The sequence below is a fragment of the Poecilia mexicana genome, unplaced genomic scaffold (assembly GCF_051168715.1).
Source record: "Poecilia mexicana isolate PSO_F unplaced genomic scaffold, ASM5116871v1 scaffold_16, whole genome shotgun sequence".
NCBI lineage: Eukaryota > Metazoa > Chordata > Actinopteri > Cyprinodontiformes > Poeciliidae > Poecilia > Poecilia mexicana.
This window is the reverse complement of record NW_028263385.1, coordinates 26,003,653-26,024,124: the sequence shown is the minus strand read 5'-3', so window position 1 is coordinate 26,024,124 and position 20,472 is coordinate 26,003,653. Positions and strand designations below refer to the sequence as shown.

At 40.4% G+C, this 20,472-nt stretch overlaps 1 protein-coding gene across 1 annotated transcript; it reads right to left on the bottom strand.

The window, feature by feature from the left end:
* Positions 1–4,360: 4,360 nt before the first annotated feature.
* On the bottom strand, positions 4,361–19,930 carry galr1a (galanin receptor 1a). Its single transcript, XM_015005794.2, has 3 exons — positions 18,921–19,930; positions 18,739–18,804; positions 4,361–7,950 (listed from the first exon to the last, which is right to left on the bottom strand). Exons 1-3 carry the CDS (start codon positions 19,587–19,589, stop codon positions 7,630–7,632), a joined length of 1,056 nt encoding a protein of 351 aa, XP_014861280.1. The 5' UTR covers positions 19,590–19,930; the 3' UTR covers positions 4,361–7,629.
* Positions 19,931–20,472: the final 542 nt, after the last annotated feature.

The window sequence follows — 20,472 nt, the reverse complement described above, 5'->3', positions numbered from 1 at the left end:
ATCCTTTATATTATCTTTGCACTATGTTTTTTTTTTCCTTCTTAGACATGCGCCAGAGTTGTCGAATCTGCCTAGAAGCTTTTTCAAATTGCAGGCTTTATGTTTTCTCATCTATTTCGCTCTGGATGAGGTCTGCTTCGCTTAAGCCCGTGTAATAATGACATCCGACCTTGAGCTCAAGCACCAAATCTGGGCTCAGCTCTCTATCAGTTTTCCTCCACTGAGGTACACAGCTGTAACGAACAAGTGGCAGTACTGGCAGAAAGAAAGTGCTTCTGTGGGAGCGATCTACACTCGCATACCAAGCGACCCACAGCGAACTTTCAAGTGGAAGAGATATTTATAAAGCCTGTCAGCAAGACGACAGGCCTCAAATTGAATGTTTGCTACTTAGTATGGTCGAATTTTCCAATAAAGACTTATTTCTTTCCCCAGCCTGACCGTCTGATACAACCGTCTTGGTGAGATGTCAGGAAGTCTTTGATACGCTTTCGTTTAGCATTTTCCAGACAGCATGCAAATTGATTCTTAAAAAAATAATAATTCGTAGCACTCGCAATCTGTCGCACAACAATGGCAAACTTCAGCAGATACTGCTGAGGACTTATGTGATACACAAAGACAAAATAGTAGAAGGAAAATCATCCATCCATCCAGTGGAGATGGGCAGATCGAGCTAAAGTATCGATCAGTATTAGTTGCTGGGTTGGGCTTGAGACCTGTTCATGACTATTTGCAGTCCTAGTTTTTGTACTGTGGCTTCTCAACTCTACCTCAAAACTGATTCCATCCATTTTCTATACACCCTTGTCCCTAATTAGGTCAGCTGGTGCCTATCTCCAGCTAACGTTATGGGCGAGAGGCGGGGTTTACCCTGGACAGGTCATCAGTCTGTCGCAGGGCAACACAGAGACAAACAGCACAAACAACCATGCACACACACACTCACATCTAGGGAGAATTTAAAGAAAGCAATTAGCCTGACAGTCATGTTTTTGGACTGTGGGAAGAAGCCGGAGTACCCAGAGTGAACCAACCAGGCAAACTCCATGCAGAAAGACCCCGGGCTGGGAATTGAACCCAGAACCTTCTTGCTGCAAGGCATCAGTCCTACCATATATATGTATGTATGGACTTTATTTATTCAGGGAAATGTACACAAATCATGTTCACATGTTTATAAAGTGTTTTGCAGTTGCAAAAATGCCCAAAGTAATTCAAAAGACAAACCACAAAAACATCTAAATGTCACAAGTTCGATTTATCGGTATGGGCGATATCAATACTGATACAGGTATCAGTACAGGCCCTGTGTGTAGGTGGTATCGAATCAATACCAAAATGTGCTGCATCGCCTCTACCTCTACAATACATACATGTCTTGCTACAAGGTAACACATTAAACAACCGTTCCACCACCCAAAACCATACATATTTTTCAGTTTGTTCTACATACGTGTGTTTTTGTGTTTGTTTTCATCTCCTTTTTATTATTATTTTTTACCCTGACAGTAAAGTGGGTTAGGGTTAGCCTTTTTGTAGCCACATGCCTTCAAAGGTTACTTGATCAGTAAGTAGGCTCCAAATATGTGTGATTTTATCTCAGAATAAACAGAGCAGCTCTGTGATGTCATCAGAGGTTTGTTTAGTGAACAAACAGCATCGTTGAGAACCAGGAACACAGCCAGACAGGGCCGGGGAGAAAGCTGTGGAGAAGTTTTGGGTACAGGTTTAGGTTACAAAACAACATTCAAAGCGTCAACAATGGCAATGATGTTGAGGTTCATTGGATTGGACCTCAAACAAACATTAATTTAATCATCACAAACTTCAAACTGAGAGGTTTAATTACTGCGACGAAAGCTGCAGCATGCTAATCAAGTCGCATGAATACTCGTCTCCTCGATGCGTACGCATGCAGCTCGGTCCTCGTGGACAAGCTTTTATGTCTTTTCATACTATTTTGACTCAGCCGAGCGATATCATTCCATTCAGAGATAATGCAGTTTTCCCTACAGCCTCTTAGGAGTGAGGGACTCGGAGAATGAGAAGAAGAAGAAGATGAAAGAACCTAAGAAAACAGATAAAATTATTTCTCGTCAGAATATCAATGCAGTCTCAGTATCCTGAAAGATAAACTATCAACACTGGAGAAAACAGCGCACCTTCTCTCTCTGCGTTTCTTTAGAACAAGCGACTTTTCTTCCTTTGGTCGTGATCCTATTCGTCATCTCCTTTATTGGCTTGGTGAATTGGGAGTGTGATTGCTCCACACACAGCAAGCAAAATCTCTAAAGTATTAAAGTATTATTTCCTTCGACGTGCTCTGTCAGAACTGGAGAAAGTTCGAAAACAACGCCATAAACTCCAGGTTTTATCTATTGACCGCCGTAAACGCAACGTTGACACTGTACAACACACCACACAATACCTTTTAATGTAGTACCATGAGATAACATCTACATTATTCTCTAAAGGAATTTTATTTTTGAGCTCAATCTCTGTCATGTCGACTTCCTTCAGGAAGATCATCAAAATGTCAGACACAACAGAAACCCTGGTCCCAGTCAAGGATGCGGAGGGAGTCGCTGTCCTGCGTACAGTGAGAGTGAGTACATCCTGGAGAGAGATTTAGAGGGGAGGCATAAGATTTATTGCTGTTTAATTTGCTTTCTTTTTTTTTAGAAGCGTACATCTTCTGCCAGAAGGCAAGTGGTCACACTTAAGATAATGGACAGTGATAAGTCTGTCGAAACTCCAATCATCGGTCAAAAAAAAAAATCCCCTGACTGCTAGTAAATCTCAGGTCCTCAGGTTTATTGGCAGACGACCTGGTGGAGCAGTTCATCATTTTTGTCTTGAGGACATGCGGTGCCAGCTACCCCCTCTCACCACTCCTCAACTTGTGATGCTTGGCACCACGGCCCAAAAGAATGTGATGATTCTTCTCCGTTTGACACTAAACACCTTCAGTTGACAGGGGATCATATAACCTTTGCTGTAAACAACAACACAGAGTGGCAATGGGATGTTTTCGTCTGAAAACATGACTGGGCTGAGTACCGAGCCGAGATGCGAACCTCATCATTCTGCCTTTTCCTTTTAACTCATGTGCAGTGTAGATGACAAAAAATATGACCTTTAAAGACTAACAAAGCAGGACATTCAAACACAAGTGTTAAAAAAAATGAAATGCAGAAATGATGAGGGAAAATAAAATGGTTTACTAGGTTGTAGAACCTACTTTAATGGAGCAATCTTCTTATTTCTGACCTTGTCAGATGGGATGCTTATATTTCGGCCCAAAATGATTCATACCACTGCCAGATTTAAATATAAAATAATTTTCATTTAACCCAGGAGTTTGTTTCTATTAGGACATAATTTACCATGTTATTAGAAGTAAACAGTTTAGTTTGAAACCTAAATCTGAAGGTGCATCAATAATATTAGGAATAATCTGTTGCTTCTTTACCGTATTGCCTTGATTGACTGTCTCACAACCAGGTTCAGGTAAATACTTACCCCACAGCAGACACCTGAGCTCTCAGGTATTCAGAGAAATTTACCATCATCAGATATTGTGTGTGTAAAAACGAGCCTAAACCGGTAAGTCCGTTCTTGGGGAGGCAGGAAAATTTTCTGGATGTTCTCGACTTCTTAGCGGTTTTCCGGAGCGGAGAATGGTGACGTCGTTTGGAGACGGGCACCGACCACAACCCAAAAAGAGCAACACCTCGCGATGTTGACCATCGTGTCCAACATCAGCAGCCGACCTCATGGAAAAAATGTCAAATATTTCCAACCGCTCTCGTAATCCTAACATTGTTTCCCCGTAACTGTCTTACAGCACAAAATCCTCACTAAATATCTTCTTTTCTAAAACAGATGTTTATGCAATAATTGCAATAATTTGGTTTTGTTTAGCCATACAGAAGTCCAGACCAACATTGCTAAAATTTGTTGTTTTTACATTAGTCTGATGTGGAACATGAGCAAAAAATGAAGATAAAGACGATAAATGTGCATCTACACAATTTTAATATTTAAGTTGGACTCTATTTAGAACCCCTGTGTTTATTTTATCTGATGGAAATAAATGTTTTCACGCCACTCAACTTTTCACAAAATAATAATAAAAAGAAACTCGGAGGCCCGGTGGGAACCTAAACAGATCCTTTCTTTCTCTTGGCTGTGACGTGAGTCACGGCTGATTTGTGGTAAGAATGAGGTTGTGGAAAAAACCCTTTTTATAGAAGCAGAAACCGTAGCGAGACGTGAGAAATAGAGTTGTCAAAACAGACAGGAATTTAGAAAATGCCATGTTTTTTTGTTTTTTTTTAAGAGATGGACAAATCTGTTGAAACAAATACTGTTTATTATTTCATAATACAAATAACACTACATATACAACATAAGCTGAGCCAAAACATTAAATCGCAGTCAAGCAGAGAGAGAGAGAGGAAAAAAGGATAAAAAAGACAAGAAAATATATATTTGTTTATCTTTTTACATAAGAGCAGCACAGCTAAAAACCACACGACAGAAAGCCTGATTGTAAAAAATAAAGAAAAGGAAGAAAGTGAACCTCGCAAGAAATCAAAGAACAGCGCCGCTCACTGAACGTACACTGTAAAACTTTGGCATAATTCATGTGGTCTTGGATTGAATTCTTTAAAAAAAAAATCCCTTTTTTTGGCATTTTGAGCAAAAGCAGGTCCGTGTTTTTTTGTTTTTTGTTTTTAGATTTTAGATCCAGAGGAGGAATTTCAGGCAACACAGCTTCAAAAGTGACAAAATAGCAGCAAGCTATATGTACAAGGAAAAGCATTCGCAGATATGTGAATATCGACTTTAGTGCTTCAAATATATACAGGCAGATTTTCTCACAATAGATGTACAAACACTTACTACGGTTACAAGCACTGCTCTTATGTGCCTTTTAACAACTCATAAAACAAAAACGTCCATGTTGATCCCTCTGTGTCAACACAGCGGTACATCAGATAAGACGGTGCACTTCAATTTTCCTGGCAACAGCTTTCCCAGCCGGGATAGCCTGTAGGCTGCTGGCAGCCTCTGTAACAGCACACTGCCTTCGGACAGTTCGATTCACACCAGTATTACCTGCATTAAGATGGTCTTAACTTTGGCTGCTGATAAGTAAAGGGAGGATTCAGTGATTATAAATCCACTGTCAAATAGGTTAGCTTAGAAATAGCTTGTGTGCACAGAATGGGTATGATTTGACATTATTTTTCCCTCCTCCTAGATTTCAGGCGTTTAGTTACAGTACTAATTTCTTCTAGATGATTCAGACACTTTCCTAAAACGCTGACCAAATATTTTTGAAATGGCTCACTGATTTCTCAGGCTTCCTTTTTGTGTTTTTTTTTTTATTTTATTTTTTTTATTATTTCGAAAGTTCAAGAACTAAATTAGAATTCAGTCGCAGGAGTGAGATTTAAAGCTTGTGTCATTTAGTATGTGTACTTTTTAACAGAGGTACACATCAGTGGACGAGTGAAGTACAAAATATGGACTGGAATGCCCGCTAAATCTAGTTGAGGTTTTTCAGTAAACGTGCCAACTGTGCAGAATATTATTGCTTCTTGGCCACAAGTTAAGGGCGACTTGTTGTTCTGCTCGTTACTGAGTACAACTGGGAGGCTAGCTGTAGCTCACTGTAGTCAGCGAATTAGCCGAGCTATGTTAGCTAGCTTGCTGCCTCCTGCTTTACACATCTGGAGGTTCAGACCCCCAGTCCGTCTGTCTCAGTTGCTATGACTTCGGGTAAGTCCCCTTCCTTGCTAGTGGTTACAATGTAGCTTACATGTGTGAATGACTGAATGTAGCGCGAAGATGTCTGGGCCAGACAAAGCACTACACAAGTCCTTGTCTATTAAATTTTACTTGATAGTATTACTGAAAAGGTAAATACAACAATTTGAATCAGTTGTTCTGGAGACACGTCAAAAATGTGGACAATAGTGGGACCTGAAGAATAGGATTGAGAACCTTTAGCTTTAGCTTTTCTTTAGCCTTTAGCGTCGACAGCACGACTTTCTAAACTCCTCGTGATCCTTTCTTGTGAGCAAGAAAAACAAGTAGCAGTGACTGACAGGTAGGGGGCGCTGTCGTCATGAAGTCAAAGGTAACTACTCTCACACAGAACTTTTTCTGGTGTCCTGTTAAAGTGACTTTAGCGTCTAAGGTCATTTTTTGAGGTTTTGGTAGCAGAACTCTTAAAAATACTTTGCAAAGGATAACTAGTGCTTGCCTAGTGCACAGCACATGTGTGTATATTCACACATGGCATGTTGATGTGTCCAAAGGTTATACCACGAGGTCGTTTGGCATCTTTAGTGGAAAAAGAACATACATAGAGAGAGACCTGTTATATTAAAAAAAATGTAAACTTAAATTACTTGATTAAACTAAGTTGAATCTGGTATTCAGTCAAACTGTATTTAAAACTGAGTTTATAAATTGTGAATAGAGCTTAAAGCTGATGAGCTAGCTACTCTGTTAGCTTTGTGGTTACTAAGAAAATGTATCCAAAAAATGTATCTCAGGCATGGAACAGACAGGCACTAAAAATAGTTTAGGATGATAATCTTCCTTTTGTGAAGCTGAAACAAAGAAACTACCAAAAAAGCTTCAAGGTACAAGTTCTGGGATCAGAACTCCGATCCATCCGTTTAGCGACAGCTTGAATTATTTAATGACAGCGGTTCCACCAAATAACAAAATCTTTAAAAAAAAAAGCTAATCTGAAAGCTTGACGTTATTTCTCTATTATTTCTATTTTGTTGTTCAGAAACTGAATTTAAGGATTTCTATTCAATTTAACAGAGAAGAAGCCAGACTTGTGAAACAAAAACAATATAGATTAGCTTGATATCAATCAAAAGCGAAAGTCATTGACCCAGCCTTTATTATTCACCCCCCAACGATGCCCACTCTGAAGTGATTCCATTAGCAAGCTAAACTTAATTTACAGCCTGAAGGAAACAACACACATGGCAATATCTTTGTGACAGATGAAGTTTTTTAGGTTCCCGAATGCTGCGGTTCTTCTTTTTCTAAGGGAACAGAGTTATTCTGATGTCTAAGATGTGCGAGCTAGCTTTCCAGAACAGCTTCTCTATTGTACTAAAAATTTTACACTGAAAACAATTGCAATCAAAAATTAGAACACGCTGGGATAGATAGGTATTTAAATTGCATGAAGCAGTTTAAAAAAAAAATGCATTTGTTCTTCAGACACTTCAAAACACATTTAAAACTTGTTCCACAGCGACAGGTGGTGATGCCTCAACTTGGTACAAAGCAAAACTGAAAGTCAGAAGGTTAAATGAGTGTTTTAAATTAATATTTGAATTGTATACCCATATAAATACATCATGATGTGACATTTAACTGTCTGCCTTGACACTGCAGACTTTTCTCGTGAGCAGACTTCGATCCACTTCGGTGTAGATACGCCACACACTCACAACGCATGAAAGTAGGCAAATACTCACCCTGATTAAAATGCACACCAACTTCCATCTGATCACTTAGTCAACATGACTCACAGTGAGTTTCAGTGTCTCAGCTCAGTAAGTGATCATTTTGCACAGCCAGTCAAACGTTGGTGCAGTTGGTCGAGGGTGGAGTATCCGCCTTGCTCCGCATCTCCTTGATGTCGTTGAGCGGGCAGTCGACGTTGCCGATCTGGCACTTAAAGACTTGCTTGTACGCCTTCCTGAAGTTCTCCGACAAGAAGGCGTAGATGACGGGGTTCACCGACGAGTTGCTGTACGCCAGGCAGTGCGCGGCCACCCGAAACACAAAGGAGGCCTCGGTCAGCGGAAAGTTCCCGAACTCCACCCAGAGCTGAACGACGTGATGAGGGAGCCAGGACAGGCAGAACACCACCACCACCACCAGCACGGTCTGAGCGGTCTGGCAGAACACACGGGACGAAGAAAAGTTATTTGTTAGGGCTCTTAGAGGGGAGAAAGGAGGAATTTCCTTTTTTTTTCAGCTTTTTTGGTATAAATCTGCTTCTTTCACAAGTTTGTAACTGTTATCTTGTGTTACTTTGTAATCACTAATAGTATATTTTCCATAAGACATCAGGAACCTGGCTTGACGCATACATTCAACATATTTCACTCTACAGTGTTGTAGCCCTACACACAGATGATGTGCCTGACAATGGGTGTAATTCTAATGTGGTTAATTATGTTTTTTTTTTTTCTAACCACCTCTGGACCTGTACATTTACAAAATGACTTAAAAAGGACCTCCAGTTCAAAAACAACCAATCAGAGCCAGGAGAAAGGTCATAGTGATGTCAACCAGGCTCGTCTACATGTTGCTAAATTTGCTAATGGCAGAGAACCAACTTACCAGGGCAGGAAAGCTGTTTATCTGCCGTCATCGGTGGCCATGCTAACTAGCCTGAGCGCTCCTGGCAAACTACTGGAAGAAGCTCTAGCGTAGCAAAGAGCTAGCAGGGGATGCGCAGAGCATCCACACGCATGATTGACAGCGCTAAGAACCTCCTCCTGGCTCTGATTTTGACAGTCTCAACAAATATGTAAAAAAAAAAAAAAAATGATACCAATTACACTCTGCAGTCTAAGTGAGCCTACTTTCCCCTCATAGTTTTCGTGTAAGATAGCTCCAAACTGGATAGCTCCAAAAAGGATAGCTCATTTTAAAAAGAGAAATTGTTAAATATATTTTTAAAAAACTAACTAGAATTTCATCAGCTTATAGCAATTACTCAGACATTTTACTTGATTTAAATGTTTTGTTCCGTAACTTTCTTCAAGGACAAGAAAGACTGTGTGATTGCTGTCGTTTTACAGTTCACATGAATTCAATTTCAACTAAAATGCTAATGTTATGATCCTTGAAATTATTATATCTTTGAACTACATATTTAAAGATATACATGTAATTTAAAAATACATATACGTAAAGAAACATATCTCATTTATTTCTTTAAAATATTCAGAAAGATAGCTCTCTGATTGGGGTTGAGTTTTAATGAAAAAATGAATTATTTCGTGTCAGTGGTGAGATTTTTGATCCCTAAATATATTCAACATAGTCATTATCTTTTGAGGGGAAGGTGCAGGTAGACAGTACAATAAATCCATAGGTGCATCGAAGTCAAGAGGTGTCTGCTGATTCTTCTTAAGTATTTTCTCACGATGTGCACAGAGCCAGCGATGCGGCATTCCCTCCAAATCTTGCTACAATAAGACTCTAAATCATGTTTTTCTTTCTCTTGTTAGCTCTGTTTGGGTCTGCAGCCTTTGGGAATAAACAGCTCTCCTGGCCTACATGCCAGCAGTCAGCGGTTGCGGTGCTCCTGCTTTGTAACGAGCCTGTAAGACCGCGAGCGGCTGAGAATCAAATCACAACAGTGAGCCAAACAATGAAAGATGGATTTCAGAGCTGAAGAGGAAGCAGACCTCTCAGAGGACAGCTTCTGACCACACCATTTCTACACGTCCCGTAGCTCTCAAGTAAACAGAACCTCGTTATACACTTTCATATTAATTATTTACTCCACAGATCCAGATGTGCAATCTTCTCAAAGGCAGAGGGGAGCAGAGCATTAGACATAACACCAAGTCTATTGTTCACCTATTTACCCAAAGCAGGGAAACATATGTACTTGTTACCACATAGTCATAATATTACAAGAATAAAGCCATGGCATTATGAATTTTCTCAAAATATGACTTTATTCTCGTATTAGTTCGACTTTTTTCTCGTACTACTTTATTCTCGAAAGGTTTGTGACTTTACTCTCATCATACTATGAATTTATGTTCTTTCTCTTTGGACCTCTGACATCAAAAAGGCAATTCTGTTCACGCAGATGAATTCTCTCCCTTTTTTGGACTGTTCTTCTGTACACTCAAAAGAACATTATGTATAAAAATACTAGCATCTTCTAGAATACTTAAAAGAGCCACATCCTTAAAATGCCTGAAATTCATGTATCTAAAACAAAGGCCTAAAATGTCTCCCATTCATGACAAACAAAAGCAAATTGGCCTTCAAAACATTAATCACAAGTCTTAAATTTAGTTGTGGCATGACTATTTAATCTCCCAGATGTAGTTTTTATTTATTTTTTTTATTTCTCTCATGGGACTTTTCTATCAGGCAAAAGTTTGAGTCGCACGTAGACATCTCAGTTGCGTTCTGCAACTCGAGGTGGTTGAAGCTACCGTGAGTGTTTGCGTTTTTCACATTTGTCTCAGTTTAAGCACTGAGAGTTTTCTTTTCTTTTGCATTTAGACAAGGAAACTCAAAAGTGTCACGAATTTCAGTCTTTTTTTTAATAGAATCTCAGAGTGTTTTGTAGTTTATGGAGGCTCATAGAGACATGCACAGATTTCACTCTTCTGGCTCATACTGCTGAAAGACCCTCAATCGTGGGCAGATAGCGGAAATCTTTGATTCTGCAAACTTGACGCAACAACTCTAAAAACATGCAAACTTTTCACTCAAACACATTTGAGATACTCAGTAAGCTTTGGAAATAAATCAGATTGGCCTTGCTTTGATTTCAGTGCATGTCTCTGTCCCTCTCTCCCTCCAGTCATTTCTTCTTACTTTATTTTGGACCTTTCTCTTTCCAGAAAGGTAAACCGTAGGATTTATACTATTTTACAATCTATTTCCTAATGGGCGGCTTAATATGATGTGACAGGCTTTTCTAAATTCCCGCCGGGTGCGTCCTCCTTTGTGTGCTCAGTGCTGAATCAAACAATAAGGAGAGCCAGAGAGAGAACGATGGGCTGATAGACGCTGAGACATGGAGCCGGTACCAAGACGAGAGTCTGCGCAGAATTAAAAGATAAGCCGGAGCCACGCGTTTCCAAATTTGGTTGTGTCGTTTTCGTTCGCCCTGACTCTTTTGTTCTGCTCACTGTCTCGTCCGTAAAGCTTCGACAGGAAGCTTGACCAACGGCTGTGTGTTTTCTGTTGGCAGAATCACAGACAGGAATGTCTGTACCTGCAATGGTCTAAATTTGCATCACAGAGAGAGCTGACACCAGAGTCTGATTTTGCTCCAATCTGAGGCCTGTTTTATCACTTTTCACTCAGGCTAAAGGTTCCCGAGAAAATGAGTCACCGTCATGTCCCGGGTCGTTTTGGGGTTTGTTTATTATTCTGTGTTCCTAAGTCTCTTTCTTTGATTAGATCAGTCGTGTTTCTGTTTATTTCAGTTCAATCTTTCTCAGTGATTCTGGTTTGTTATTGTCTATTCCTTGTTACTCTAGTTTGATTGTTTCTTAGGTGTAGTTATTCTTTGTTGTTAGATTTATCTTCTAGTCCCCTGTGCCACTTTCTTTTTCTCGCCACACACCTGCAATCAGTTAGCCAATCAGTCCAAGTACTTAAACACTTCTGCTCCCCTCCTTCTTTGCTGGTTTCTCCTGTTAAATCCAGTTATTTTTCCCATTTTTTCCCAGTGTTCCCTGTTGGTTTCTTCCTTGTATTTATGATTTTTGTTCTGCTTTGGCAGATCCTCTGCCCCTCTGCATATGAAACCCACATGTCATCACAGTCACTTTTAGTTAATTCCTTCTCTTTTCCCTCCAAGCTTCCCTCAAAGTCAGATGCACTCTCTTGTGGAAGTGTCAGAAAAGCTCGAGGCTACAAAAAGAAAATGTGTTTGTTTGAAAGAAACAAAAGAACAAGATGAGGCTTGATCTCCTTTGTCGTTCTTAGTTATAAAAAGATGGATTTATTTAACATTTAATCAGTTTCCGGATGGCTTAACTAGTACTTAAAAAAGAAGATGGAAGTGATGCATAGACGATAGAGAAGACAATGAATGAATTCTCGTAACAAATGCATATCTTTCCAAAATCAAACGACAAGTTTGGTGTTTAAAATCATACACCAATGTTTAAAACATCTGTTTTTTTCTTCTTTTACGTCTGTTTAACATAGTCCAAGCATATGGTGCACATCAGATGGAGAATTTCAAAACTTTAGTGCGTACGATCTCAACCTGAGAAAAGTCAGAGTTGAAGCTTTAGTCCAGGATTTGCAGCAGGTCATATATAATAAAGGAGAGTCTGATGTAAGAGAATGAAGGAACCTCACACGCTGCCTTCATATCTAAACACTGGAGTCTGATTCTCTTTCTCATCACTGGAGCATTTAGAATTGAGCTCATTCCTGCTGACCTAAAACAAGAGATGTTTGGTCGTTTTTAACTTCAGATAATGAAGAAAAGTTGTGTCTCATTTTAACTTCTGATTTGAACTGTAATGCACATGGTTTTATTTTTTTTAAAAAGTATAATTTTCCTTCCACTTCATAGATATGGGTTCCTTTGTGACGTTCTGAATCCGAAAAAAAAAAAAAAAAAAATCTAAATGCACGATATTAAAGTTTATGGCTGAAATGGGAATAGATTGATACGTTTACATAAAAGGATCAGGTCACACTGCCTACTTTATACATGGATAGTTTGATTAATCTATCACACATTAATGTTTTCCACCATTAATTAGAATGATAACACCATCATCTAAATGTCTATTACCTGCTGCCAAAAGCAGCCAGCTAATGCAGGAAAGTGTTGAAAAAGTGAATGAAGCTGCGAAGAAAATGAAGATATTTACCTGTTTGAGTTGTTGCGTTAAGTAAAAAAACTGAACACAGTGGTTACTTTACAGAAGGAAAATCACATTAAAATGATTCATTTTCCGATATGTTCAGCAACATAACCACTTAAACTTAACTTTAAGCTTTATGTGAGTCAACCTGAGTCAAGCTGCTTGAAGTTTCACTGGGAAGTAACTCTTGATGCAACATGACTCATTCGTAAGGGGCACCAACACTCGGCTCAGAAGAGCGGCAGAGCATCAGCTGTCCCCCCGTCTCACTTCATAGACGCTACTAGACAATTTTAGGCTAACTTGGCCAAATATTAATTTTCCTAATTATCCGTACCCATCTGTGTGCTCCATCTGGAGGCCTGGGTAGCTGAGAAACAAGCACTCAGGGCTGAACTTGGCTGTTTGTTGAACCCACTGGTACAACACTGGGACGCCAATAAAACGTTGTAGCTCAGCGAGGTAATTATGTCGGAATTGTCGGAAGTGTTTTAGTTTCTCTCAGCCAGACCGTTTCTGTCTGTGTTTGATGTGTGGATTTGCAAACAGCGCTGGGAACGGCCTCGGTCGTTCCAGCTGTCAATCACGTTGGATTTCCCTGAGCTAACAGTGCTGCTGACGAGACTTTTTCCATCCACAAAAAGTGCCAGTTGAAAATTTTTTTTTTCCTGTGTGGCACAAGCAGCTATTATTATTATTATTTTTTTTATTATTCCTTTGCTTTTTGATATGTAAAAGTTGGACTTTCAGACAGTAGTTGAAAGTAACAACATCTCTGATGGAGGTGGATCAGCTAAGAAAAGTTCACCCCTGTAGGGACAGGTCACAATTTTGGAAAACATCTCAAAGAGCAGCGAGCGGGAGGTTTCCGAAATCAGATTTGCTTCTGAAGATGACACTGCCATTAAGCACGACAAAAGTCAAACCAAGGTTGGCGGCACTGAAAGGCAGAGGATTCTGCCAAAAAGAAACTGCAGCCTCTGACACCGTTTAGTCTTTCCTCTTTAGTTCCGGCAAATCCTGTCACATGCTGATGTGCAACCTGGGTTTTGGTGTATAAATGTTGTTTTTATGATTAAATGTGGCTGTAATGTGAAGCACTTTGAGTGGTCAGTATGACTAGAAACTTGGTATATAAATTAAGTTCACTTGCCATCTACTACACTAATCATATATTCTTGAAAAACACAATTTGAGACTTATGAAACTCTGATACTATTTTTATTCAAAGCTTTTTGGCAAAAGGATCACCGTAGAACTAAACATGAAAACTGCAATACAGACAAGTTAAACCGAGTCTACAATGTTCTACACTTACATATTCTGTACAGGTGTTTTCACACTTGATAGTTCAGTAGATTTGATTTTTAGCTTGTGCAGTTCAACTTTCATTGCGCTCAAATGAAACAAACATGTTTCCTCCTCACCTGGTGGCGCTGCACCAAGAACCACTGAATGAAACGACAGACAAAATGAAGAAAACCCTGACCACAACTTCTTCACCACATGTGAACTAAAATGGAGTGGGGGGTGAGATTTTAGGATTTCTCTTTTGTTTTTGCCAAAAGACCACAAGCTATTTCTCCCACCAGCGCAAGATTCACGCATTTGTTTTGGTTGTATTTACCCAGAATGCCCCGGGCTATTGTCCATTTCCTGCTTTTTGGAGCCTCCAGTCTGTTTTTCATTCATATATGCATTCAAACTACACCAGAGTTCACTTAAACCGAACTGAACCATAGGTTTCTAGGTTGACTAGAGTTTGCTATTTTTGGTCCGAAAATGCATTTGCATCCAAATGAACCAGACATCTTAGTCAAACAAACTAGAGTTTGATTAAAGCGGACTAAACGGGAATGGCTCGAATGCTACTTAAAACACTTTTTTTTTTGTTTTTGAAACACAAACTAACTAGGAGACTAGAAGAAGATACAAACTGTGTTGAAAACTTTTACATAAAGCGATTTCTTTATCATCACTAATCCTGTTTAACTTCTGCTGTAAAACACCAGACAAACCCACCGTTTTGAATTTCTACAACTCACTAAAAGGATCAAACCACATTTACTCAGGAGTTGAACCATGAAGCAGATTATTCACAGGCCTGTTTTACTTTTTCACCCAGTGGCTGCTGATGTTTGGAGACTGCAGAACAAAGTGAGTGACGGTTATTGGAGCGAGTTCTGGCTTTGAGTCACCACCGGACCTTTGACTTCACTAATATGCCAGTTTGTGTTTCCTGTGAAATCTGTTTGCTGTTTAACACCTCTTTGACACTTTTTACATAAAAGCTGCCCCTGAGGAGTTTTCACCAGCTAGCTTGATGCTGTGTGGTGGCTACAGCACTTTTATCCACACATAGGTTTTTAAAGAACAACCCCCCCACCATGCACCCCCCCCAAAGAAAAAGGCCACGTCCAGACACAATTTAAATGAGACAAATGGGTAAAAGACTGTAGCTGATTAGTTTGCTTCCTGCATGTTCGTGATTCGTTTTTCATTGATTCTCCAGAGTCTGCAATGCCTTACTGTGGATTTAATCTTCTGTAACGAAACACACAGGACAAAAAACAGAGAAGCTATTTGGCTCGGGAGCCACAAATGCATAGAAATACAGGTTCAAAAGGAGACACAGCAAAGTTTGACAGCGTATTCTCTAACATCTGCATCGCTCTGGCAGCACTTCTTATCTCGGAAATGTATATATCACAGTCTAAGATTAATGCACTCTTTATCGCCGAGCCCTCTGTGCTCTGTTCTGTCAACTCTGCACCAAATGAGCGTAGTAAATCACAAGGATATCTGACATTCCTGCCTCACCTCCCGGTTATTTCAAGCCTCACGCAGCAAAGCGTGTTTGCCGAGACCTACGCAGTCACATCAAAGCACATTTACATTCCCCTCTCAAGCCACGTCTGGCAGTATAGCAGAAGGTGAGTCCTGTTAGCCCGATCGGCTGTGAGGAACGACGGACACGCTGAGGAATAGATCAGCAATCGAGCAGGCGACGGCAGATAACTGGCTTCAGTAATGACCTCCTCCAAGTGTAATGAGGCTGTGTGACAGCGAACAGGAAGCGCAACGGCAATGAAAGTTCTCTTTTGGAGATCTGGGGAAAAAAACAACAAAAGAAAGTTCTTTCTCCTGCAGGGCTGAATGTCTAGAAGTAACAAAGCAGCCAGTAGAAGAAGTAAATATGGACACTGCTTCAAACACAAAGTCATACCAAGTATTTCTGGTCTAGTTTCTGGTGCAAGTACGATAGTACGCTTGAAATACAACCAAATTAACTTACAAGTAACTTTTCAGCAAGATATAGAAGCTTGTTTTAAGTCAAAAATTCCTTAATATTGATTTTAAAAAGTATTTTTTCCATTGGCAGATTATTTCACTTATGGAAAAAAATGTCTTGTTATAAGTGAAATAATCTGCCAATGGAACAAGAAGTTTTTCATCAATAACAAGGAATTATTGACTTAAAATAATTCCTTTATTATTTTGTTTGAACTTGTTTTAACCGGGTGTTGGGTCGGTTAAAACAAGCTTCTATATCTTGTTGAAAATTTACTTGCAAGTTAGTTTTGTCTTATTTCAAGTGTACTACAATATTTGCTCTAGAAACTAGACCAAAAATACTTAGTAAAATTTTGTGTTTGAGCAGTGTACGATTTTTAATTTAGAACAAAGTTCAGATTTCTAGCAAAAACCCGGAGCTGCGGTCCTTTACTTTAGCACCAAATCATCCAAGCACCAATCAAACCACGGCTTCATCAACCACCTGTGGGTTGCACGGGGTATTTTCTCGAAACGCTTGCTCTCAACACACCACAGGCGGTCCATTCCTGTCGACTCGGCAAGCAGATAAAGCCATTTGGTCATGTTTCCTCTTTTGTACCTTTGTGGTCTTGTTTGTTTCTTATCTGTTTTCTTTTGGGCTCCAAATGGAGCCGTCTGCCACGAGACGTTTGGTACAAACCGAAATGGATGAATTTCGGTCCATCTTGAGGACAATTAACCCTTGTGTGTGCAAGGACTGAGGCAAATGATACAAGTGATACGGGTGTGGGGTCGGTTGGACCCCATTTGTAAACACAAGGGTTAAAGACTTACAGTAACAATTTCTCATTGGGGCCAAAAATAAAAAATAAAAAAGGGAACCACAAGATTTGTATTCACTATATTTTTTTTATTAAGATCGCAAAAAGTATTTTATTGTTTTTACATTTACCTGATCAGCAGGAAATTAAATGCAATTAAATTATTATTTGAATGAAGCAAAGTAAAGTCTTTCTTGTACATCGTTATATATTTGAAACTTAAAAAAAAAAAAAAAGTCTTCCAGGTAAACAGTAAATGACTTCCAACATTTTTTGGGGGGTTGATGATCTTTTTCTTGATTTTTTTTTTTTGTAAGTCGCTTCAGCAACACCGAGTCGCTCTTGCTTTATTTTGGCAAATTAATAAATGGGCGAGCCCAAGCCTGAGTAAAAGCTGCTGTTTGTATTCACTATAATATTCAATGAAAAGCAAAGTCTTGGCTAAAGATGAATACTGCATGTTGCACCTTACGTTTACCATTTTGAGGAGTTTGTAATTTGTCTGTATCATTTTTGAAAGGCCTTGGTCAGTCCATTATTTATTTATCTTTTTATAAACGCTTCTCTGCACCAACTGCCTGAGCTGGCAAACCAAACGTAGACCACTCTTGAATTGTGATTGAGGGTCGCCCAAAATTGCTCCAACGACCGCAAATGGATTCCCGGGCCACAGTTTGAACACCCCTGCTCTATATTTCACTCATAGTTTGGAAATAAATGAATAATTCCCATATGAACAATGCTTGCCAGAAGTAGGTTGCATAGAGTTCTTTTTGTTCGATCAGCAGTCCTAATTGTTCACCGCCTGTGCCACCCAGGGAAGAAAGCCATCTCGGCCCTGTCCAAAATTTCTAATGAATGCAGAACCTGGTAGAGAAATACCTGCAGCTCTCTGGGTGTATGCTGGACAGTCTGGTGTTATTGTGATGAGGAGTTTCCAAAAGGCATTTAACTCTGATCTCTACTTTTATTCAAGCAATAAGAAGAACAATCTGCAGTGGATAAACTGATCTGGATACATGGGAGAGTCTCTGGATACAGTGACTGATGCTCTGGCATAAAATCACATTCATCCATCATTGCTCATTCTGATAATTATACCCGCCCAATGATGGCAAAGAAATCCAGCAAGTATTGTAGTTGGACCATTTGTCTGGGTCTGATTATGGTTTATGTTCTTTACAACTACATATTAATGTTTTGGATACGAGTTCGATGCACTCCAGTCACACAGGTAAAGAATTCCCCATTGATATTTTATATTTAGACTGGTCAAACTGGAAATGAATTGTTCTGCAATCAACACAGAGTCTTTAAAGCACATTTTGAGATTTAGGAAGTCGTCCAAGGTCAAGGTCTGTGGATCCGTACAGGGCTGTGTGAGGGGGCCGTCTGGCCAGCAGCAGTCAGGTGAGAGGTGAAGAAATGAAACACATCTCTCTGTCCTGGTAAGGTGATATAATTAACAAAGTAAAACTGTTTTTCATTTTTTTATTTATTCCAAGCATAGAATAATGTAGGCCAGGTTATAAACCCCTCTGTTTGTATGTCTCAACCTCAGTAATAAAAATGCTCTCTATGCGTATTTTTGAAAAGCTTCATAAATCTTTGGCAAAGCTTAATAGATTTCCATTCACTGTTGAAACGTAAGTATTTGCAAAGTAGATTTTGAAATAAAGATAATTTGCTGTCAGCCTGGCTATACTGCCATTTTATTATTATTGTTTTTTTTTTCTTTAGTGTTGCTTAAAAGAAAGAGCAACACTAAGGAGACAATTAAGTAAATGTACAAAAATCAATAAGAATGTATCCAAACAAACAACTCTATTTTATTTTATTTTTTCTAGTGTTCATGATGCCTACCCCCTACCCCCCATAGGCTGTATCACCACCCTGGGCAGACAGCCATACGGCGTTTATAACCAAATGAAACGTTTTGCTAATAAATCACAAAATGTAACAAGTCGATAAACTGGGTCAACACCTACCTTTTTCTTTGAAGCCTCCGACTTTTTGGACATATTTCTTAGTTTTTTGTGCAAGTGATTTATCACCTGTAAACGAAACAGAGCAACAAAAAAAACAGACACCAGATAGAGCTTATGGTTAATCAATAATTTGTGCGTACTGACCCCTCACCCCCTCTCGCCCCCGGGACACCCCTCTTTACCTTTGCGTAACAGAAGGAAATCAGCAGCAGGGGCAAAACGTAGCCAAAGACAAACGTGCACACCTCGTAGACCTTCTTGTGGTTCTGATTCGGCCACACGTCCCAGCAGTAAGTCTCGTTCCTTCCGCCGTGGAACAGGTTGTAGTAGTGCATGCGTGGCGCCGCCATGGCCAGCGAGAGCAGCCAGATCGCCACCACGCCGACCAGCGCGTGCCTCGCCACGCGTATCGACGACGACTTTCTGGAGTGCACGATGGCGACGTAGCGGTCCACGGACATGGCGGAGAGCGTGAAGATGCTCACCAACATGGAGACGGTGAAGAAGTAGTGGATGAACTTGCAGATGAAGGCGCCGAACACCCAGGTGTTCATCACGTAGATGGTGGACTGGAAGGGGATGCAGAAGAGCAGGTAGAAGAGGTCGGCGATGCTCAGGTTGAGGATGAAGATGTTGGTGGTGCTGCGCGGCTTGCCCGGCTTGCTCCGGGCGAGCACGGTGATCACCATGGAGTTGCCCAGGACGCCCAGCGTGAAGATGAGCAGGAAAAACAGCAGCGCGATGTAGTTGCTCGTGTCGATGCCGAACAGGTTTTTCTTCTCCCCGTCCTCCTCCAGCACGGTGAGGTTCCACGGCTCTCCCGCGAGCCACACGGACTCTGACAAGTTCATGATAGATTCTTGTTATTATTATTTTATTCCAGTTCACGCCACCGACTCCGGACGCGTCTCCATGCGCGCTCCTGTTAGGTTCCCCCCTGTCAGGATTCTCCGCTTTAAATGAAATCCCGCGCTTCACTTTTTGCGCATCACTTTATATAACTCTCTGTGTCTCACACACACAAACAACAACAACAACAACAAAAGCGATATATTCCAAGAGCTGGAAAGTCTTCCGTGCAGCATCAAACCATCCGCCGCACCTTGGAGGCGTCGGTCGGTCTGCGTCTCCCCCTGTTGCGCACCAGACGCGTCTGCGCGCTCTGGCTGCGCTGCTTCCAGTCTGTCTCCCGGTTCTCAGCATCTGGACCCGGTCTCGCACTTTAAATAAGAGTGTGGAGGGGGGGAGGGGGGGGACTTGGGGTGGGCTGGACCGTCGGCGTCAGCAGCCATGCCACCAACCATGAACTGCTGCGAGGAAGCTGAAGAGGAGGAGGAGAAACAATCATTGCTATGAGTCTCATTCTGCCCATTTATGAATCCAGCCATGTTTAATGTGGATGTTGGAGGTCAAAGCCTGTTTGTGAGGCAGACTGGGTGCCAAGAGCTGCGCATGACGTTGGAGCGTTACAGAAGAGCGTTTTACCTCTGTTTTATTTGAAAGTTTTTTTTGTTGTTTTTTTTGCCATAAAGGAATCAGTGAGCCTGTCTTCACAATAATAATAATAATAATAATACGTGTTTCCACAGTTTTAGGCTTCATCTTGTGTTAGTTTATAAATCACTGGTTTAGCACCACAATACATTAAAGTTGTGTTCTTGTTCTATCTGCCCTAGATCCTCCTCACAGCATGATGCTGGCACCACCATGTTCCTCAACAAAGGAGCATGGTGA

Excerpts from the sequence above, each read along its gene's own strand:
- galr1a (XM_015005794.2), bottom strand. The coding sequence starts at position 19,589 with ATGAACTTGTCAGAGTCCGTGTGGCTCGCGGGAGAGCCGTGGAACCTC. Across the intron at positions 18,805-18,920 it reads TTTCCTTCTGTTACGCAAAG|GTGATAAATCACTTGCACAA; the intron begins GTAAAGAGGGGT and ends TTTCGTTTACAG. Across the intron at positions 7,951-18,738 it reads CGGAGGCTTCAAAGAAAAAG|ACCGCTCAGACCGTGCTGGT; the intron begins GTAGGTGTTGAC and ends GTGTTCTGCCAG.